Source organism: Candoia aspera, chromosome 4 (assembly GCF_035149785.1).
Source record: "Candoia aspera isolate rCanAsp1 chromosome 4, rCanAsp1.hap2, whole genome shotgun sequence".
NCBI classification, from domain to species: domain Eukaryota; kingdom Metazoa; phylum Chordata; class Lepidosauria; order Squamata; family Boidae; genus Candoia; species Candoia aspera.
The window spans coordinates 83,562,243-83,586,236 of record NC_086156.1 but is presented as its reverse complement, the minus strand read 5'-3'; the positions used below and the strand labels follow the sequence as shown (position 1 = coordinate 83,586,236).

The 23,994-nt window shown below is 41.6% G+C and overlaps 1 protein-coding gene across 1 annotated transcript in view; it reads right to left on the bottom strand.

The window, feature by feature from the left end:
- The window catches only part of NGFR (nerve growth factor receptor), a 70,961-nt gene extending 50,096 nt beyond the window's left edge, over positions 1-20,865 (bottom strand). Inside the window, exon 1 of the mRNA XM_063300835.1 lies at positions 20,635-20,865. Coding sequence (XP_063156905.1) covers positions 20,635-20,682 — 48 coding nt within the window. The 5' untranslated portion in view covers positions 20,683-20,865. The remainder of the gene's footprint in view (positions 1-20,634) is intronic.
- Positions 20,866-23,994: the final 3,129 nt, after the last annotated feature.

Genomic DNA, 23,994 nt, shown 5'->3' with positions numbered 1-23,994 from the left:
GTACCTGTGCTCAGCCAGATTCATTTTGCATCTCCAAGCACAGTAGGTACTGCTTCGGCAACTTCATCTTCTGGAGTTCTTCAATAACCAAGGAGTCAACTAAGATTAGCAGAGGCTACTTGTGAGCAATCTCCAACTTATCTTCTTTCAGGCAACCAACAGAATCGCCTGTGAGGTTGCTGGGAAATTCCCCAAGGACCCTCTGGAATCCCGCTGGATCCATAAGATGCTTTGGGTGGACCATCCTAATAGGCCTATTTGCCCTGTGGAGGTCTCAGATAGCAGTCAGTCTCACCTAAACCAGGAAATGATATGACCAAAGCAAGCGGCTGAGTATAACATATTCCAAATTCAGATCATCAAACAACTGCTCCAAGACTAAAACAAACATATGACCACCTGTACATGTTGGACCAGTTTTTATTTTGGATAAGCCATGGTTGCCACGAACCCCTCAGTTTCCCCAGTGTAGGTTGAGACTCCAACACTAGTCCCAAGACTAGATCCCAAAGCTCAGGTAAGGATCATGCCAAGCAGCAAGGTGTCCAGTACATAAGCAGGCTCCCTAACATGCCCCTTCAGCTAAATTGTGATTTACAAGGAAATGTATATTAAGAGTAAATTAAATCAAATTTAGTTGTTGTCCTGGCTCCATTCCTTGCATGCCTCTCAAAATGCTGTAATTTGGCTGCATCTAGAAGCTGACAAATACCCCAACTCTTATTTAAGGGATCATGAAAAATGCAGGTTTTGTAGTTTATGTAAGCATTATCCTTGGACTTCCCTTCTTCTGGTTTGCAGATTCAGTTTTAGCTTGGTATTTTACCTAGCAAATAATAAAATCACATGTTTGTTTATGTGGAGTAAGAAGGGAGTAAGGGTGGGTTTTTTTTAGATCATTATGATAAGAGAACAGAGTTGGGTGCTTAAAGGATGTAACAAAGATGTAACATAATGTCATCTGAGCGAAACTCTACTGTGCACCCTCTACTTTACTGAATAGCCACCAATGCTGCATTCAATCACTGTTTGGGGTTTTTTTACCCATGTGTGTGTGTAGCGGCATGAGGTCTTTGCAGGGTTTCTGGGCAGAAAAATCTATCCAGAAATCACCACCACCACCCTAAAAAAACCCCAATTGCTTTCCACAATTAATTTCAAATTGCTGAGTTAATCCTTTGCATGACAACAAATTAAAACTTACCCTGTATAGCAAAAGAAAAATGTAGAGACAGCTCACAAACAGAACTAGAAAAAAAGAGTTAAGACATACCCTAATTTCTCTCTCCTTCTCTAATCCCTTAGAAGCCTCTAATATGGGCAGACTCAATTTTTCTTTCAACAATGCTGAATTACAACATAAGCTATTTTGTGGATTTTGAACCTTCTGTGTATCATTATTAATTATATCCCTACCATTACGATTGCTTATGAAAGTAACCAAAACAAGAAGTGCCAGTAATTTTCACAATGGATTTTCAGCCAACCTGACTTTTATATAAAATATCAGGTAAAGAATCTCTCTCTAAATATTGAGGAGTGAAAAGTTACTACCTTCCCCTTGCTCATCCCTCTTATTTAATTAGACCACTAATCACAGATCCATATCTCTATATCTTAGTACAGTGTTTCTCAACCTCGGCAACTTTAAGATGTGTGGACTTCAACTCCCAGAATTCCCCAGCCAGCATGGCTGGGGAATTCTGGGAGTTGAAGTCCACACATCTTAAAGTTGCCGAGGTTGAGAAACACTGGCCTAGAGAGCCCTGCAATGTCATCTTCCTTTCCTCCCTCCAAAAAAACAATGATGGCCTGCTCCATTCCTCCTCCTCCTCCTCTTTGTAAGGAGCCTCCATAGTAATAAAGATGCTAGTTAAAGAAAAGAGGGAAAGAAAAATTGTCAATGCTATTCTCTGGTAAGGCATGGAAAGAGAGAAGGAACACACAGAGAGGGTGTGCCATGAAGCAAGAACTGGCTGGAGGAAAAAACTGGGAGCAACCCATTTCAGGAAGCCATCATCCATGGCAGGGTCATGGCTTATATTTAGCAGAAACTACTTAGACACTTGATACCACATGACTAGATACAAATCTCTGCTGCATACTAAAATGAAGCCACTTTAAGGAGTCAATTGCCTTTTGCTAACATGAGGGTACACTCCTCTTATACTCCTGCAATTTAGGTTCAGTGCTTCTTCTTCCTGCCTTTCCCATGACTTAACAGATACTTTGCTCTGCATTTCTCATGCTTAATACTAGGTGACAGTTTGATGTTGACATAACCAGCATTCCTGCCCTGGGAAACATGAGTTCCCAACCTCTCCATCGTCTACCCCTCCCTCTCTAGAAGTGTCTGGAAGGGATCAAGAACTTCTCCTCATTCCCCCTGATTCGGAGTGGAAGAAAGGAGAGATGTTTCCTTTCCTGTTCCCTGTTGCCAGTGCAGAAGGCCCTCCAGAATCAGAGCAGCAGGAATGTGTGGCACTTCCCCTTTTCCTCTTTGGTGTCTATCAAAGTCCATCTTTGCTGTCCATCTTTGCTGTTCATCTTTGGCAGAAGCTATTGAGATACCTGCAGTGTCAAACTCTCCCTCGCCCCTTCTAGGAAGAGATACAATCTTTTCTAGTGTGAGAGCTGAGAAGCAATAGGAGATCTAATCCCAGACCTCCCTCCTTATTCACCTAACTTTCTACCTGTCTCCTGCACCAAGTCTCCTTACTTGGGGTTAGCATCTCTGCCAATTACAGAAGCTTTCAATCATGCAGTTTGGATTTACAAGGGTGCTGCAAGTGGAATCGACAAAGGAGGTTAGATGTGTGCACATCAGTTATGGCTTCCCAGGAAGTAGCCTTCTAGTGAATCAAATTCTCAAGCCATTCTCTTCCGATGGGGGTCCAGAATGACTCCACCTTGAACAACTCCTCCACATCTACAGAGACAGAAATGGATGGAAGAGCTGAGATCATACCAAGCAGGTAGAATGTTTTTAAACCAAGAGGGAATGGTGGAAAACCATATGTACTTTCAGTGTGGCTGGAGCTGCAAGTCAGTGGATTCGCTTATGCCACCATGAGAAGTAGTCCAATAAAATATAGCTTCACAGACAGTCATATATAGGAGAAAGACTTGGTAGAAAGACTGATAGAAGCTGCTTGGACAAGCAGCTGCTTGAAGAAGCTGCTTGGAGAAGCAGCAAAATGTTTCAACCAAAAAGAAAGAAATCCAGCTGCCATGACTCAACCTACAGATAGAAAGCCAGATGTGATGTCCTACAGCAATGGGGGCATTTGGGGCAATAGTGGTCAGCCAAGTGCCTGTAGGAGACTTTGGCCTAGACTAGTTGTTCCTGAAGGAGGGTTTCTGTGTGAAGCTCCTAAAGGAACTGCAAGCCTTCTGGGATGGATGAGGTCTGGGAAATGTTTGGAAGAAAGAAAGGCTGGTAGCTTTAGGTGGCCTCAAAGATTAATAGCCAAATGGAGGGTAGACAGAGTTGTTATAAGCAAACTCTTTTGATATGGTCAATTGACTAATCAATACAGTTATACTACTACTATTACTACAAGCAAACTCTGCCACTGATAAAAGATACGGTCAACTGTCTTGCAGAAATTAACATAGCAGTGAAATAATTGTTCCAAGGTGATGTCTCTCCTTTCAGTCTCTCCATCCAACTGTGGCTAGTGGGCCAAGGACTGGTGGAGCATCACATCCAATAGTTGAAATAAAGTCCCAAAACATTTGCCATGAATTGTGATCCTCTATCAGAAATCAGAACTACCTGTGATTTTGGAAAACTTGTTGAATGAACCAAATCTCTGGTGTAGAAGGCAGGCCCTGACAGGGAATAAAATGAACCATCTTAGATACCTTGCTTTGCAATTCTCAGACATAATGCTAGGTAATCGCAGGTTGTTAGTTATCATCAGAATTCTTGCCCCCAATGTACTTCCACAACCACTGCTCACAGATTTCCCCCCAACACAATAGATGGAAAATGGACATGGCAAATGAACAGCACTGTGCATCAGCAAAAATTAAGTAAAGGGCAGGGGGCTACAAGGCTGCTGAAAAGGAGGATAAATATCCCTGGAGTGAGCTGGATGTCCAATTACTACATGAACACACATGTGTTGTTATCTTAGCAAAAATATAGTAGTAGCTTCTTCACAGATGATATTTATATATTTAACTTTCCAATCTAGCCTACAGGCTTAGGCTTCCCAAGTACATGCTAGGTCCAATCTGCACAGCCTTTTCAAGGTCAGCCAAGGTCAGCCATATGCTCCCAACCATTAAGAAAAAAATTGGGGTTCAAACCTGAGAGTTGGCAACTTTTTTTGAAGTTGATAGAAAATGTATCAAGGTAACAATCCTCATTTAAATATAACATCAATAAGAAACAAGAACACATGTAGCCCAGATTTTCTGAATCATCTGAAGACAGAAGAAACAACAGGGCAGCAAAAGAGGCCTGCAAAAGCTAATAAATTAAAGGTCTAAGTATTAGAAAAGCAGCTAAATTTAGCAATTACTAAAAGATGGGAGGAGGCAAAGGGCCCTTCCAGATGCATGCTAATGATCTGGGCTTGCCATTTAATTGGAAAAAAACAAAGAGCAAGAAACGCATTAAGAATTAAGGGTGTACTTCAGAAATGATTAGAAAGAAGTACTTTGGACCTCACACAAACACAGCACCTCCCTGCTATTCATTAAAGCAGCCTGACTTTTTTCTGCTGACATTAAAGTTAATGTGATTCTTTTCTTAATAAGAATTTTATTAGATTTAAAGCAAAGATAAAAACTACAAAAAAGCAAAAAACTACAAAAAGAAAAAAGAAAACTAAAAAGATGTGAAAACACAAGAAGAAAATAATTCTAACGATCATATAAAGAGGTGACTTCCAACTTTTAACAGCAAGAATATACAGCAATTTCCATAATCAATCCCTTACTCTATATCAAACCAAAATCACATTATTTCTATAAATCATTCCATTAGCATATTATAAAAATCACTAGATACAATTGCTCCCTCCCCTTATATTAAAAGGAAATATATAAACCTCCTAATCAACTTCCCCCCACAAAGACAGCATTTATTTAATTATTTCCTTTCTACCACTATTCTATACATTTCTGTCCACTATAAAGATCAAACTAAAAACATATAAATTGTCTGCTCTTATTTATTTATTAACTTTATTTATTGATTGATTGATTGATTGATTGATTGATTAAATTTTGCTACCGCCCATCTCCCCCCCAAAGGAGGGACTCCGGGCAGTTTACAATATCATTGTATTAATGATACAATGCATTAAATATCATAGCATTAAATATCCTAAACATAAATATCAAATACAATATAATAACATAAAACAAATATAGTATAAAATCCAGATGACAATAATAGTTATAATACTGCTCATATACATCTAAAGGGCCATTTTAGGGCACTAGCCATCTCCAGGAGTGATTACTTCCCTCCTTGCCCCAGGCAAGGTGGCCAAACCAGGTCTTTAGTTGTTTTTGAAAGGACACAAGAGATGGAATCTGTCTTATCTCTGGGGGAAAGATGTTCCAGAGGGCGGGAGCCACTGCAGAGAAGTTTCACCTCCTGGACCCCACCAGATGGAATTCTCTTACAGATGGGGTCTTATAATTAATAATACTACAATTATAACAAACTTAATCATATTAAACCTAAAACCAAGCATTTATTATTATACCTTATTAATCTTAATCCAAATCATTAAAAAGGAGTGAAGTCAAACAAGCCCTAAAAGCAACCCAAATGAACCTTAGACCCTTACCCCACTTTCAAAATAAACCAGAGCATTTACATATCTCCTCAGTACACACAAAGCATTTTTCATAAAGAAATCAAACAGCCCAACTGCCCCCCTTAAAAACTCCAACTTCTCATCAGAAAACCTCCCATAGATAACGACCCCTTCCTTTCCATAACATTCCATCAGAAAAACAATTTCCCTTATGGTTTGCAATTCTGTCTCTTTAATTTCTTCGAGGGACGCGGTGGCGCTGCGGGTTAAACCGCTGAGCTGCCGATCGGAAGGTCGGCAGTTCGAAACCGCGCGGTGGGGTGAGCTCCCGTTGCTCGTCCCAGCTCCTGCTCACCTAGCAGTTCGAAAACATGCAAATGTGAGTAGATCAATAGGTACCGCTTCGGCGGGAAGGTAATGGCGTTCCGTGAGTCATGCTGGCCACATGACCCGGAAGTGTCCTATGGACAACGCCGGCTCTAAAGGCTTAGAAACGGAGATGAGCACCGCCCCCTAGAGTCGGACACGACTGGACTTTACGTCAAGGGAAACCTTTACCTTTACCTAATTTCTTCAACTCGACAATCCGGTCATCATCTGGCATTTCAACAGAAGCCTGAATCTCACAATCAGTAGAAACATTTCTATTGTTGTCAAACTCTTCAATTTCTTTGACAACATCCCCAGCCAGATGACACATTTTAGAAGTGATGTTTTCTACAATGTCCCAAATATCTTGCATAATAACTTGACAAGAATAAAAAAGAATCTCTTTAAGGTCTTGATGGAAATTTGAGAAAGTCTGCCTGAAATCTTCCATGTCTCACACAGTAGATTATGGTGGCCCCTAGTACTTAACCAGCAAAAGTAAGAGATAATAGAATAATCAGAATGTGTTTACACAAGTGAAAGTACAATAGCAATAACAAACAGGGAAAGTAGCAGCAGAAACCTAAAGGTTCAAAACAGCAGATTCAACATGTAGGAAAGTATTGAAATCTTCAAATTCAGTGCAGAAATAATAGCAAGGAGACAATTACTCACAATCCTCCTTAGTATTTGGATGGGAAACAAGCCAAACCTTAAGATTTAAAAAAAAATTAATCCCAAAAATAACAATAAGCACCAAGAGAAATCGCTTTTCCTTGCTGTAGAAAGTCTCTCTTAGGGTACATAAACTTAAAAAATATATAAATTGGGTGATTTAGAAATGGGGTGTCCAGTCTTAATGTCCCTTTAAGGCTGCAGCAATGCTTGGAAATGGTGATGTCCCAGCCTCCTGGTGTCTCTTACCAGATTAGCGTGAACGCTGTTTGCGATCCTCTGGCTGCAAGACACTGTTCTGGAGGACAGATGGGATGATTCCAAGTATTTTCTTTATCCAGGAAAACACTCCAGGGCATCAGGAAAAAACTGCTTGAGCGCCCCCCCCCCACTAAAAAAAATGCTGCGTTGTCAGTTCTGCCCACAGAGCCTGCAGGCACAGCTGTTCAGTCCACCATGTCCCCACCGGAAGCCTAAAGTTAATGTGATTCTTGAAGCACCTGCTACATTTTTTCCCAGAAACTGAAGCCTGAAAAATGTTATACTCTTTTAATGAATAACAGGGAGGTGCTGTGTTTCAGCACTTTTGAAGCATACACAGCCCTATTAGGAAAGAACAAATTACCCAGTCCATTCCAATAAAAGCCAGCACCAATTAGAGCAGTGTTTCTCAAGCTTGGCAACTTTAAGACGTGTGGACTTCGACTCCCAGAATTCCCTAGCCAGCATGCTTGGCTGGGGAATTCTGGAAGTTGAAGTTCACTCATCTTAAAGTTGCCAAGCTTGAGAAACAGTGGATTAAAGGCTCATCAGATGTGGATAAGATCAGAGCAGGAAATCAGTACAGAAAGGGTTCCTTTAATTGTTTATGTAATTTATTTTGGGCAGTGGGGTAAGAGCTAATTTTTGACCTACAGATACTTCTATGTACACAGAGCTGGGGGAATAACTGTGATAAATCCTAATTCATCTACAGGAGGAACCCGTAAATCTGGCTTGCACTGCAGATCTAGCAGAATTAGCTACTTTTTTGCTAGTGTTGAAACTGACAGTGAATTGATTTCTCAAACTACAATATATTGAGTTCCTTCCCTCCTTCCCTTGACATTATTCACTGCCAGGGAAAATAGAGGAAGGTTTCCTTGGGACATTTCTCATGAAATCCAGCTTTCCTCCCATACAGCTACAGTACGCCACCTTTAGCCACATCATAGTCAGGGTTACAATTACGCTTTCTTTGAAGAAATTATGCTTTTGCCATGATTTGAGTACTGCTCATCTTGCATACTAAAAAGATTTTTAGAAATGGAAGGGACCTGGAGATCATCTACCTTCCTATGGCTCCTTCCAGTAATATGGTTCTATTATTCCACTGTTCAGTGCAGGATCTCTGAGGCAAGATGCAACTATGGAATCACTGCCAGATTGCCATCTAATCTCCGCTTAAAGATTTCAAGTGCAGAAGTCATCACATTCTGCTAAAAAGCTCTTACCGCTAGGAAATTTCTCCTAATACTTTGTAAAATCTGCTTCCTTGCCATTTTCATTCATTCATTCTAGTTCTGCTCTCTGGAACAAGAGAACAAATCCGGTTTCATCTTCTGGCTAATAGAGCAGATACCTGTAGATAGCTATCACAGCTCCTGTCACGTGGGCAGACTGTTGCCTTAAAATACAGTATTTTGTTATTGGTGAAAATAAATCCTGCCCCAAAGCTATCAGTGCATCTACTGCTTGTGCGGCTGACACCTGGAATATGGATGCATAGAGTTGCAGGTATCTATTGGCCAGCATCTCTGACATCCAAACTAATACCTGTAACGTTCTTGTTGTTTGGGATTCTGGGACTAGATATCTCAGTTCATTTGGAGGGCACCAGGTGAGGAAAACTGTCTGTTGAAGCTCTCCAGGACTTAATTTCTGAAATGAAATTATGAAAGTCTAAAACATGCAAAACCCAGCCACCCACTGACTTATTCCTGATGGCCCTACTGTTGCTGCAGGAAATCTGTCAATGGCTCCTTGCAGGCATCCCAATATTCCTACTGCCCTGCAATCCCTTGTACTGTTTTCTCCTCCCCTGCACACATCTGCAATTGGAGGACGGAGTTTGCCTGCATGTTGCCAGTCCTTTGCATTGTGACAGAAGACACTACAGTACCACCCACCATTAACCCCTGTCTGCTTGCCCATGGGACAACGTGGAAGAGCAGCAGCAGACAGACACTTCACCAGTCAATATATTTCAGACATGTCAGAAGTCATGCAAAATCTGTGTTGGTCCTCTGAGCCAAGAATAGCAGGCAGAACCTCAACTTGAACATGTCAGCCAAAGTGTGTGGATGACCACTGTTACCACGAAATAATGAATGAAGGTCCACTGTGGAAGCAACTCTTATTGGATCCATCTTGTTATATTTTGAGCAAAGTTTCTGAAATCAGTGGGGTTTTTATATATTAACTCATCCTATTGATTTTATTGCAACTACTCTATGTATTATTAAATCTGATCTCATGTTCAGTTCTTTATAGCTTATTTCTTTTACTATTTTAATAGTTAATAATGCATTTATTTTTTTAAAAAAATGTGATTCCATAGGATCTCTTGTTGTAAAAGGCCCTTTATTTGCAATTTTTAAATAACAAAGATATATTACTCTTTCCACGTTTTTCAGGACTTTTCTTGCACTGAAAAAAGGACTCCATCATTTCCCTTTGGTTAAATTCTAGAAGCATAGCTGACTGTGTTAATGGCAAGACCACCCCAAGCATGAAACATCCAAAAATGAAAACCCACATTTTCAAGGATGGGGAAAATTTAACTTCCATGTCCATTTTTTAAAATAGTGATAGTAATGAGGAGGAAAGAGAAGTTGGATTTTGCATCCTGCATGTGCTTCAGCTTTGGTGTTCTCCAGAAGGGCCAGAACTTCCTCCTTTCCTTCCCCGGATTAGTATTCTTGGGTAAGGGCACATGTTCTTCATTAGATTCATCCAAATGTGTTTACTATTAACATGACTCCTGTCGACATAGGTATTAGCCCCATAAAGCATTCTGACAAATGGAACAAAAGGGGAGTGGGAAGGAGAATGAAACATTTGGAGAGCCTCTAATTGCTTTTTAAAGTTGGGCTCATGTTTTGTTTGTGTACTGTATATACTGTATGTGTGTACAATGGAATACAAGGAACTGGAGAGATAAAGATTAAATTTCCAAACTTTGAGGCTGCTTTATTTTGATTTAGGAATGTTCTTAGTTTATGGATGCGATATACAGGGTACCCCTCCAAATGACTTTTATCTAAAACTCCCATTGTTCCTCACCATTGGCTATATTGGTTAAGGGGTGCTGGGAATTGGAATACAACATCTGGAGAACCCAGGTTGCTTATCACTGTAATGCAGAAACTGAGATTTGCTTCCGACAAGGTAGATTTCCTCTTTCATTTGTCTTAATCTGATTGATATCAGCAACATTGATTTACTGTTTGTTTTCAAGATTGCAGGAGCAGAGCTTTGTAACTTCTTTGCAGTGTCAGAGTTTAGCTCGGAAGATGGTTTATTCAGTAGGAAAGGGCACTCTGCACATACTTCTTAACATCTACCTTTTTACTACACTTTGTGGCAATAGGCAACAGAGTGCCTTTCATCACTGGGTAAACCAGCCAGCAGCAAGAGAGCTAAGCTAAGTGTGAAGTGTGGCCAATAAGTTGGCCTGAAATCTTATTTTATAAACAAAGGTTACAGTCCTAATCACCAAAAGAAATCTGGTAGCACCTTTTCGAACTAACAAATTTTATTAAAGGCATACACTTTTGTAAGATGCAGCTCACTTTGTCAGATGCATACAGCAGCTTGATTGATGCAGAGCTATTCTGCATCTGAGGAAGTGAACTGCAGCTTATGAAAGCATATACTTTTTAATAAAATTTGTTAGTTCGAAAAGGTGCTACCAGACTCCTTCTGAGTTTTTTGCCAACACAGGTCTCTCCTTACAAAGTCCTAAATATGCTTCCTAGGATAGAAAAAAAAATCCCAGTAAACTTAAGGAAAGTTACTTCTGAAGAAAGATGGAAACCAAGTTCTGAAAGGAATGACTGAAGGAGCTGTTCAGCCTGGAGAAGACAGGGAAAGCATGAAAGCGATCTTCAAATATTTGAAGAGCTGTTTGACAGAAAAGGGAGCAAACTTGCTCTCTGTTGCATCCAAGAGAAGAACTAGAAATGGTAGGATATACAGGTAGTCCTCATTTAACAGCCACAGTTGGGACCAGTAACTTGGTCATTAAGCAAAGCTGTCACTAAGTGAAACTGCAACTGTGCTTACAATCTTACTTAGCTTTCCTTTGCTTTACAGACCTGCAAAGGTCATAACTGCCAGGATTGGTTGCAAACTAACTGCAAACATTTGCTGTATGAGGCAGTTGCTAAGTGAGGATTACCTGTATGTAGAGGCTGAATGGTCAGTGATGGTGTCTTTGTTTCTGCACTGTGGATCCTGCATTGATTAGCACTAGTTACCTCTAAAAATCTATTATTTCAAAAATTGTTAAGTCACAAAACAATTTAATTTTGTGATTATGGAAGGGAATGAAAAACTGTATTTCATGATGATGAAATGTGCTATGATAAACCATTCCATAGGGATAAACTCTGAGGTCACATAATATTTGTAATATTACCTGCTTGCTTAAGAAGCAGCTCCTTTTATATTCACATGAGGCCTCTTCCAGGTTCTCCCATCTCATGAAACAGCCAAACAGCCACAGGAGAAAGGTTTTTTTTTTCCAACAGTGGCATCCACTTTGAGGAATGTCCTCCACAGAAGGGCTCATCTGATACATTACTATGCATAAGTGCCTAATGAAAGTGTAACTACAATCCTTAGGGTAATAAAAATATTTAAATAAGAATAAATTATAAATGTCAGTGACAAAAGTTAAACTTCCTTAAACATTCAAAACTTAAATTAACCCTAACCCTAATAACATACGAATATGTAAAGAAAAATGTATAAATCAATAATATCCCAACAAATTTTAAGAAAATTGAACTTCTATTGGGTTAGTAAGATTTAAGAAATAAGCTTAATAAATCTAAGTTGAGAGGGTCGACTCAGCTCAGAGTGTCTATCAGTAATTGTGATAATGACCAAAAGAAAAAAAAACATCTGCTACCTACACTGCAGTCTTTTCAACTGGTTTATTTCCCTGGGATTTTAGAAAACCATTTTGGAGTCACAGAATATTGTTTTGCTCCTAGTTTTATAGATGTTATATTTTGTATTTATTATTGTTAGGATTTTTTTTACTCCTATTCTGTTTCTAATCTTTTGTTTCATACTGTATCTTTTAATAGACTGGTACACTGTCCAGGGAACTGTAGACAAGTAATAAATACTTGGAAGAGGAACATGGCTTTGGAAGGCAGGTCACATTGTCCCATATAAGCCTGCTTGGGTCTGCAGATCTTTAGAAGAAGTATGATTCTCTGATCCACCCCCAGCCAAAACACTGAGCTCCCAAACCAGAGAACTCCTCGCCACAGTAGGCTCTCCATCAGCAGGAAAATAACTTTTTAACAGGCTTTTGTCTTTTGAGTTAAAGTGATATGGATGTGTTTAACTGAAATATCTTTTATTGATTTGTTCTTAGTGTTTTAATGACAATGCTGCATTTTGCTACTATTAGCTGTTCTGAGTATTTTAGTGGAAAGAAAGGACAGAAATAAAACCACTTGATCTTTACAGCTGCAGAAAGTATTGGGCATTGAATACTGGATAATGAGATACCTTTGCAAACTGAAGTTGGAATATAGGAATTACAGGTAATAGATTACAAACAACCTGGGAATTCTGAGGATTGGTTTAGACTTATTGGTGGGATCCTGCAAGGCATATGGGCACGATGCATATAAACCAAGCTCTAGGGATGGGTCACTGCAATTTCCATATTTGGAAATTGGGTCACTGCAATTTCCATGACTGCACTTATGCTGTTTTGAGATTACCATGCAAATATAACCCACAAATCTGGTCTTGTGCTTGACTCATTTGGAATAAACAGCATGATAATTTGCCCCTTTCAATTTCTCAGCCATGAGAAAAGTCTTGTCTCTAACATCAATTTACTATAGGACTTAGGACAAACCACCCTCATCCATCCTCAGTTTTCTTATCTGTAAAATAGACACAATCATGGTCCTGCTAGATTGAAATCTACCCTGAATATAGACTGTTGAAGTATGCCACAAAGAGCAAATTATTAAATGTGCTCTGTGAGCAATGAGCATAAACAAAAGCTATCAGAGCTGGTTTATGGAGGGGGAATTTAATGAATGCCACATGGAGAAATTCTGCATTCCCCCTACCAGCTCCCATTCAGTTTGATGAAAGAGAATTTGCCATAGCAGTTACTTCAAAGGACAAGAGAATTTCACCCATACTTATGGGTGGGGTGTGATATTACATTTGTTGAGTGACAAGATGGCAAAAGGATGTGTGTGAATATTTTGTCTTTCATTGTGCACTCATCTCTCCAGATGTCTATAGCCTCTCTGATTCCATTAAAGCACAAGGAGAAAAAAGAAGCAGCAGCAATGCCCCATGAGGCTTTTTCACTAACAGTACTCCTGCCATTAATGGGAGGTCCTGTCCTTGAGAAATAGCTGAAAGATGGCCTCTATCCTTTGGAGAAATTGAAAGAATTCTTTCAGCCAATTTCTTTCCTGGCAAATTTGGTAGAGAATTGGGAGAGGCCATTTGTGTCCATCTCTTATTTTAACTTCTCTTAAAGCAGAAGGTTCACAAGGCAGTATAGTAAAGCCTTGTAAGTCATTTTTTGCTTTCTTTATTCTTTAAAGACAATACAGGTAGTCCTCATTTAACAACTGTTCATTTAGTGACAGTTCAGACTTACAACAGTGTTGAAAAAAATGACTTATGACCAGTTCTCATACATATGACTGTTGCGGCATCCCTGCAGTCACATGATCATGATTTGGGCGCTTGGCAACCAGTTCACATTTATGACTGTCACAACATCCCATGATTACATGGTTGTCATTGACTTTCCTGGCTGGCTTCTGGCAAGCAAAATCAATGGGGAACCACGTGATTTGCTTAACGACCATGTGGTTCACTTAACGCCTGCAGTGATTCACTTAGCAACTGAAATTCCGGTCCAAATTCTGGTTGTTATGTGAGGACTACCTGTATGTTGAAATATTACAGCCTGCTGTGATTTTCACCCTCTTCCAGATCCTTAATGGTGGAGCAGACTGTATTGGTTCTTTATCCTTTTGTTTATCTGGAGGGGGGCACAGCTTTCTGATTTCAGGGCCATTGTACTCACACCACAAAAATGAACTGGGACAGTTATAATGAGCACCTTAAGCGATGAAAGGTATTTCCAATTTGTTCACAATTCTTTTCTTTACCCAAATAGATCCCACCATGGCAATTTGTTATTGTTGATTTTCTCCTCTTTGCCCTGGAGAATATTTTAAGTTATGCATTAAGCAGCTCAGAGTTGTATTTAGGACTCTAACTAATACGTCCACTCTAAATTCCTGTTACATTTGGTTCTTTCTCCATCCACTGACTTCAGGTCCTGTAAATTATATGAGCCTGGAACCATTCAGTGCCTGATGCAGTGAAATATGCTCTTCTGATGACAGATCTGGTCACAATTAACCAATAAGCCTCTAAGGTGTCCTCAATTAATCCAGGGTCTCTGTGAGCTGTTTCTGTTGGGGGACTGATGCATCACAGCATTATCAAATGAAGTTGGCAATCCTGCCATGTAAAAATGAGAGCAAGTGGGCACCAGACAGTTACTCTGTGAGAGCTAGTGTGGTACATAGTTTGAAAGAAAGCTTTCCCTCCCAAGTTGTTTTGAATGGATCTATACCTCCCAGGATTCTCAGACAGCATCTGGACAGGACCAGGTTGAGGAAGTCTGGATTAGACTAGACTAGACTAGACTAGACTAGACTAGACCAGTGTTTCTCAACCTTGGCAACTTTAAGCTGTGTGGACTTCAACTCCCAGAATTCCCCAGTCTGCCAGAGGTATGCCTTCCATTTGAGGGTACTCTCTACTCCAAGAATGCTTCAACCCCAAGCCATTTTAAAAGTGATCAAGCACCTCGAAATTGCACCTCAGTGATTAGTCCCCAGACAGCAGGCCTTCTGAATCTAGCCCCCCATCTGGCAGGTTATTGGATCTAGCTATGGCCTTTCCCACTTTGGCAAGATACATTGCTTTTCTAATCAAACTACAGAAATATTTCTACATCAAAACTATTATGTATATAAATATAAAATTAGCATATGTGCATTTTATGCAAACCAGTACCCTTTTATCTTTTTATTGGAAATGCACAAGTGGCTCCTTGAAGTCAATATGAGCAGGCCAGATAAATCACCTGTTAGAGTTCGTAAAAAGCAGTTTATAGGTCAAGATAATGGTAGAGGGCCAGAGGTTAAGTTGATCGTAGCAGGCCAGAAAGATCAATAGTTAGACTTGTTTTAAAGGGAAAAATGCCTTCAAGCAGAGCTGATTTCTAGAGACTATACATAGACACATCTATGTTTGGTATGGAAGTGATTTGCCACTGCTTTCTTCCAGAACAATGTTTCAGCTTCCCAATGTCATCTACAGTCCTGGAAGATTCCAACCAACCAGTAGCATGCAACCTTTTTAGACACATGGACATATTGGTGTCCTTATAAAATGCTCTTTCAGAAAGATTTGCTACTGATTCCAGTGGAAGGCAACACTAAATAAACTTGATTCAGATTCTAATGTCTCCTGTAAGGCAATACCTTTATTAGATCTATTCAGAGAACACAAAAATAAGGCTTCATTTTTTTTTAAAAAATGACTTCTGCATTGACTTAATATACTGTATAACCTTCTAATGGTTTTTCAACTTTCTTTCATGTGGCCAATACAGTTCCCTTTTAATTTTGATCTGGGTTAGGACTGCATTCTGGTGGCCACTTAGCATATTCTCAGGAGGTCAAGGGCCTCAAAAGACAGGGTAATTATGCAAAGTGGACAGGTGTGTCACACACCTGGGCAGGCCCAGGATTTTCTCTAATTTCTCAGGAGAGTTAGAAGGAGCTTTTTTTTTTTTTTTGGTAAAAGCAAAACTTAATGAAACCAGAACTTTTTTTGCCAGGACTAATGGACAGGCAACTAGAAAAGACTTATGGAAGATTGCTTTTGTACATGGTAACTGCAGTGAGACTTTGAGATATGCTCAAAGATAGAAAAACACTGAAAAACCCACAACGGAGGAATGATTGGTGAAGATGACAGAATTTGCAGAGATGGCAAAATTGGCTTGCTTGATTAGGGAAAAGACAATAACTACATTTGTTAGTGACTGGAAACCCTTTATGGGCTTTTTGCTGAAAAATGGAAAAAAAATGAACTTGTGATTTATGAGTTTGATGATTAGAAAGGGAAGAATTTGGAAAGAAGGGAGCCATGATGCAACGTTAGAGAGAGAGGATAAAATATAAATGCATTTATAACTGCTTTAAAGCTCAGAAGCCATGCCTTTATATCTTTTTTCTTCTTGTCTGTCCTTTTCCTTTTCTTTCTTTCTTATTTACTTATCACTTTTCTTCACTGAGAGCCAGTTTGGTTTGGTGGTTAAGGTGCTGGGCTAGAAACCAGGAGGCTGTGACTTTTAGTCCCGCCTTAGGCACAAAAGCCAGCTGGGTGACCTTGGGCCAGTCACTCTCTCAGCCCAACTCAGTGAAATATACACTAGCCTCCTCATGGTGCACCCCGGGCAACATGACTTGTCATGGCTAAATGGTCCACACATCTGGCTGCTGGACCTCACACGGATTTCCCAGCAAGAAAAGCAGCATGAACACCAAACTGCTATGCCATATGATTTAAAAAAACAAAACAAAACTTTTCTTCACTTTCAGTTTTCTTTAAATTTGTATTGCTTTTATTCTGTAAAAGATTTCTTCAATAAAAATTTTTTTAAAAAGTAAAGGCAAAACTTAAGCCTCACTTTGAGTGTTTTCTATCACAAAATACTAGGGGACTATACTGCCAATATTTCTAATCTTTGACCTAGCCTAAGCAAATATAGCCCTGCAGGATCTTGGACCAAAATGTTTCATAACATCTGCTAACTCAGCATTGAAGCAGGGAATTAAATCTGAGATCTTTTGAATGCAAAACATGTCCCGTACCACTGAATTATGTATGGGCCTCATGGATGTCTGTGATGTGGGGATTCCATGGAAGGAACTGATTTCTTTCCTATCTTGTTGCCCCATCTCCTCAAGGCTGTAACATCTCTTGATCAGAACCTTATATATTCTACTCCCTTCCCCCTGCCCCACCCAGTTTCTGTTCATAGAACAATGTGCAGTAACTCTCAAACAGTGCCCTGAATAACAGGGAAGCCTCCTTGCCACTTTGAAAAATCAGATGGCCTAATAACCACCACCCAGTTCTGCCGTTTCTCTTTTTAGCAACACAATAACACACAAGCCCCCTCTGGCAGAAGGCGTTTTCTGGAAACTATGCACGTTAGATTTCTCCCTTCTCTTCACTTCAGCAAACTTAGGAATAAACATGTTTTGGAACATTTTAATTGAATTGCTTGGTCTGTATTTTTGATGCTTGGAGTGTTTTTAGTCCCGGAACATTCTGCTTTGTATTTTCTAATCCCCATTCTCTCTTCTCTCAGTCTTTTATGCATGATTACAAGCCCTACAGAGTGCTCCTCCTTTCCACATAAAAAATAAATTGGTTTCACAGTCAAATCTTAGTTTGGGGTTGGCAACGGGACAGCATCCTCCATGACACCTGAAAGCAGCCGGCTGGTTCACTGAGTCCAGGGCAACGATTGCAGCCCACGCAGCTGTGCCTTCAATTCCTTACCACCACTCCCTGCCCTTCGGCATCTGCTTCCGGCAGCCGACTCATCCTCCTAATTGCAGGACCAGCCCTAAGCGGACACACATTTTATCGACTCTGCTATACAGAAGCCTTGCCAGGATTTAAGGATATACCTACTACTCCTCCGGGAGTTGGGGGACGGGTTACTTTCCAATTTGCCTCTCCTGAATGTGCTCTTTCATTTCCACTGTCCCTCAAAATAAGACACATTTTATTTTCTCCTACTTATAAAGGAGATTAGGTGCTCCACAAATAAGAGTTACAGGTGCTCTTGGCATTTTTATTCGGAGGGATGGACAGAAGGCAGGCAGGCTTCTGCTGACTAAAAGGAAACAAAACAGCGTGGCACTGAATTTGGAGTCCTGTGGGGCTCTGGAGTCCCCAAGGACTCATGCTGTAATCCTAGCTGCACTAGGTGCCACCAGAGAGCTCTTCCCCCCCTCCCCACTCGCATTCACAAACAGGCAGGAGGGCACCTCCAAAGATTATGCTCAGCGCTGAACGAAATGGATTGTACTCATCTGTTGGAGACTGCCTGAGGAGACAGGCAGAGGAGATGTAGACAGTGCTTAACTCATTAAAAAAAACTGAGCTTCCAGGGCTGAGAAACCACACCCTCTTTTCCCTGCCTTGTATGCCAGACTCTCTACAAAACTGACATCGCTCCACTTTTCATATAGTGAATTTTAAACTCTGGCCTTACTACAATACTCACAACATTTTCACTTTTGAGGACTTCACCCAAGTTGTGCTTGGACACTCTGTTAGCCATGAGAGCTTAACACATTTGCAAACATGCAAAGCTTACAGTAGTTAGTTTGACCTGGAGCTGTTTTGCACGTTAGCGTGCTTGACAAACCCAGGCCATTTATGGTTTGATGTGACTTGTGAACCGCAAGTTAAGAGCGTTGTCTTAACACAGTCTCACCGTATATGTGATTGTAGTGGAACGCTGCTGTGTTTGGGACCCTGACCTTCAGGGCCACCTCATGATCTTGATGACATGATTTGTCCTCTCTGAGTGCCTCACTGCCCATCACTTTTTCTATGCATAATCCTTGCCCAGTTATACCTTCAATTACAGAACCTAAACATGCATCACTTGCTCCCCACGTCCATACCTTTCCACGTTCTCTCTCCCTATTGTCAAACATTAGGTGATTCCTTGGGGTAGAATTCCCTATTCTTGTTCCACTGAACCTGCAAAGTACTGGGTGTGTATTGATATCTCAGCGTGCTGTTTAAATTTATCCCTAAATCATGGTTACTAGATGGCTTTCTTTCAAGGGACTTCCCCTTGATCAAATGATTAAAGGATAAAAGAGAACTGTTTATATATATATGCCCTCTTTGCATGCTCAGAGGTCCTCTTTGGAGCTGTATGGTTTTACAGCTGAACACCATTTCAAATGAGGCTTCTGCCACAGCATCCAGGAGGCTTGGTGCCTTTTCTAGCATGACTCAAAGAAACAGTATAAAATTACCCATTCGTGGAATCAAAGCCATTATTTGCCCCGCAAAATAAAATATCTGGGGACAGCGAAATGTTAACCATTAAAGAAGTAATTGTGAAGGAGAAGCGTTAAGTCCTTCTCCAAGAGTTGGTTTTCTGTATAAAAATGCCTCCCTGCGGCTGCTATTAGCACTTAAAAACGAGCGAACATCCTTGAGCAAATCTTTGCCTTTCAGCCTAATTCATTTCCCAGAAGGGATGTGAAACGAAGATGACCCTATTCTCCCCACCCACACTTCGTCTGAGGAAAAGTCAGTGGGAATTGGGTAGCCTTTTGAAGTTTGCTGCTGAATTACTTCGCGCTTGTCTGGATACCCGTCCCTTCATCCACCCTCATCCCATTCTTCGCAATAGGAAATGCTAAATTCCGTCTGCACGAAGAGTAGGCAACCAATCATTTCTGAAGCCGTGCGAAAATATTGCTCTTTTATTATCCCACATCTTTTCACTCCCCTGAGTGAGGTCAAGTCTCCGAACCCCAAATCCGCTCGTTTGCTTCCAGCCGGCGCGCTTCCACCCGCTTCCTCTGAACCGTCACAAAGGAAGGCGCTGGATGGAAAGGAAGATCTCTCTCCGGGATCCCACTCGTGGAAGCGCCACACCCGCTTTCCTGACCGGGGCGGCCTTTTGCTACATCTCGCCCCCACTCAGGACTCTAATCGCCGTCCTCAGATTCCTCCTTCACGCCTTCCTCGGCCGGACGGATTTCTGTTCCGGGGGATTCCCGTGCCATGAGGTGAGGTGTGGTAGGCGGAGAGGGCGAGAGCGAGGGCTCCGGCGCTGCCCCCGTCGCTCTAAGAATTACCCACTCAGTCTACCATCTTTACAGTTTGCATTTGTTATTCATCATTACAACACCATCCTCACCATCTCATCATTATATCGGATTGGGGCGCACCAAAAGTTCACTCCATCAGCCCTTCTTCCCTTGCTAGCTGAGCCTCGACCCATACCTCTGCTCTCGCGAAGATTCACACGTGACGTACGCACGTGCATCCCAACCTTCCCACGCAGGAGCGGCGAAGCTCTCGGCGGTCACTTCGCCACCCTGAGGACAGCCGTCACCACCGCCGCTCCATTTCTGCGTCCTAGACCCCCTCTTCCACCCCAAATCACCTTAGAAAGGGCCCATCGCTCCGATACCCACCAGTCCAGGCTCTCCTCCCCCCCCCCCCCGAAAAAAAAGCCGGAAACTCTCCCCATCCCAATTCTGCCTTCTCCGGGATGGAACGGGCGCCTGATGGGGAGGAGGGGCGCGCGCGCGCGCTCTCCACCCTCCCACCCATTCCCAAATTCCTCCAGAGAGTCTCGCTCCGCCGGTCCACGGCCGGTTCCCTACTGGCACCCTGCACTCACCCGGGAAAGCAGTAGCAAGCCCCACAGCAAGATCGTCGTCTTCTCCATGGCCGTCTTAGGTAAAACAGGGCTCAGGAAAGGAAGATGCCGGCCAGGAGAGGAGGGGAGGCAGGAGGCTCCTTAAACATTCCCTCCCCAAAGCGCGTCTCGGGATGGGGGCGGGAGGGAGAGAAGAAGAGCGGCGGTGGCGACGGAGGCAGCGCTAGTAACTGAGGGAGCCGGACAGCACCTGCTTTCTGTAACTGGTAAGCTCGGCCCCCTTTTTTTAAATTAGTATTAAAACGATCGATGTTCTCCTCCCACTGGCTGGGTGGTTTAAAGAGCGCACAAATAACGGAGACATGACAACCCCTCCTTCTTTCAGGCCCCCATGAAGAGCGTATCAAAGAAAATCACTTGGTTCTTGGTTCACTACATCTCTCCCACCCACAAAACTTTTTTAAAAATCCTGAAACTTGAGGAAAGATGTTAAGCTCAACGAGTGAGGATTTTAAAGGCACTGAGGAAATGATTTTAAATCACTTCCAGCGATTCCACCACTAAATGGGAACACAGGGGTGGGGCCCAGGGACCAGTAGTTGTTGCCATTTAGAAACCTCCTTGTGATTTCTTGTTGCTGCTTCTTTCCCCTTTTTCCTTTCTGTCTGCCTTCTCCTGCAAAATCCATTAAAAAGTAAATCTGGCCATGGCGTTGGGGAATGGTGGCCCTCTCTTTGGAAGCATCCAATGCCGACATGCAATCTTGCGTTTCTTTTCTCTTTTTTCTAATCAGAACGCACCTGGCTGAAGAGACTAATGCAGGCAGAGAGGGATCCAGGGTAAAGCTAACCAGGAAGAAGGTAAGCTGGCCAAACAGCAGTTATGTAATGATTGCCACTGTGGTGTGGGACATGTGACCCTCAGAAGTCATCCAGATGGCCATGAATTATCTGGAGCCATTATTTTTAATGTTATGCCTCAGCCTGGCCAAATCTCCTGGCCTCCAGATGGATTGACCATACTGGCTGAAACTTGCAGTTGCACTCCAGCCCATCTGGAGTGTTCAGGGTGGGCTAGGCTGTAACCTGGCTAGTTCTGACAAGAAACAAGATGAGACTGACATTTTATGGCAGAATGGAATACAATCGTATCTGACTTTTAGGGCGCACTTTACTTAAGAGTTTTTTTATATAGATTTCCATTTTTCTCAACAGCATATGCACATCTGTTCATGGAACAGATTATTGGCTGATACTCATCTTTACACACAGACACACACACACATACAATATGCACCCTGCATCATAAGGGAAAAAAAATAAAGTTAATCATGACAAAATAAAGTGAAGAAGGAAAGTCCTGTCTGTATGCTGCAGCTAAACTAAAAAAGTCAATCCTGCTAGCAAGTGGAGTTCATTTTCGTTTTAAATGATGCATATGGAGAATCAAAGTGGAAGAAAATCTTCTGGAACCTATGGCTTGAAGTCACAGATCTATGTAGTCTGAAGATTTATGTTGTTTCACAGGGAGACCAGCCCTATTTTCAAGGCTTCTTTCTTTCTCACTCCCAACATATTGCAATGCATTTTCACTTCCCTGATCTCAGACAACTCCTTTCCACATCCTCCATTAGATCAGTTATGACAGAAACAAGGATCCAATTGTCTGACTCAACAAAATTGGCTTTCTTTGTGCGCAGACTCGGAGCTTCCTGTATCTTGCCAGTCCTGCCTTGTGTCTCATGGCATTGCCTCCCCATCTCCAGTTTGCCTGCCTGAAGAGTAACTAAATTGCCTACTTGGTTAAGAACCAGTGTTTCAGAATGTCACAACTCTTCCTCTGCTCAATAAATCAGTTCTGTGTATAGTGCAGCAACAGCATGACTTGGTTTGAATAGACTCTCTAGTTGCTCTTCAGACATTTTATGGCTTTAATTGTGGCTTTAATAATGAATGTCATCTTAAAACTTTAGCCAGGACACTTTCTGTTTCCTTGATAAGTGCTCTCTGAATCAGAGATTCAGAATGGAGTCCAAACCTTTCTGAAAAAGAGATGGATTGCAGAACATCCATGAAGTTCTTACTTGCTCCTGGGGTGCACCTATCACTTTTTGAAGAATATGGACCTGCAGGGATAAGTTTGAAGTATATATTTTTGGTATTTAAGGGGGAGATTATGGGGAGGTGAAATTTGAGGAGGCATCATAGAATCAGATGGCTCTAATTTGAGGACTGGTTGTGGTTGTTTCAGGACTTCTATTCATCTCACTTTAGAAATGTGGCATGCTTCAGTACACACAAGCTCCTGCTGAGCTGCACTGAGAACACATCTGGTGCTTCTCCGTGTTGAGCTTAAGGACCAATCTAAGACTTTTTGTAAATGATTTCCTCCTCACCCTGCTCCCATCTATCTCCAAGTCCAGTCAAAGTCAAGTCATTTCTGTACATGGGGTGGGGGTGGGGAATCTATCAAGTCTCTTCCCCTTTCTTGGCAATAAAAATCCCTTTCATGATATTGAAGATCACTTGCCCTGGGAATTGCCTCACGGGCCTAATGGTAGAACCAGCAGTGAGTATCTTCTGCAGGATGCTCTGGAAGCAGGAGCCATCTTTATTTATAAACTCTTTTAGAAGTAGTTCTAGAACTCATTCATAGATTTATTCATTACATTTTACTCAACCTTTTCCTTCAAGGAAGAATAGTTTAGATGGTTTCTTCCCACTCCTATTTTATACAATCCTGGGCAGGAGGTTGAGAGATGCTGACTGTCTATGGTCATCCCATGAGCCTCATAATTACATGGTGACTGATTTGCTTGTTTAAAATATCTGTAGCCTTACTGCTATCAGCCACATCGGAGAAGGTCTTCACATAACATGCTGAGGAGGCTACCCCACCCCCTGCAGAGCGGGCAGTACATCAGCATGATGTGTGAGGAAGCAAATTCTGTGTTTTGTGTCTTTGTGGAATATGTGGACATCTGACTAGGATAAAGGAAAAGGTCTGAAACTGGCATTTGGGACTGGATTTTAGAGGGATGTGAGCAACAGACGGGCAGAGGGCTGGCCCAAAACTAAGACAGAAACATTGTTCAAACTTGAGTACTCTATAATATGCAATTGTGTTGTTCTTCCCTTTCCTAGAATCTCTTTTCTTTGTAGTTGTCTTCACAACACAAACACAGAAACTGTCCTTTCTGTGGCCTCTCCAGTTTTTCTTTGATTGCCTTTCCTCTTAACTCTCTCCAGCTTGCCAATATCTTCCCCATAATGAATGGCTCCAACCAACTGCAGTGGTGTGAAAGGTAAGGACATGTTTTTTCAGATGCTGATCGTAAAATCACTTTTAATAACCTTCATTACCACTTAGGCTTTGTTGCCA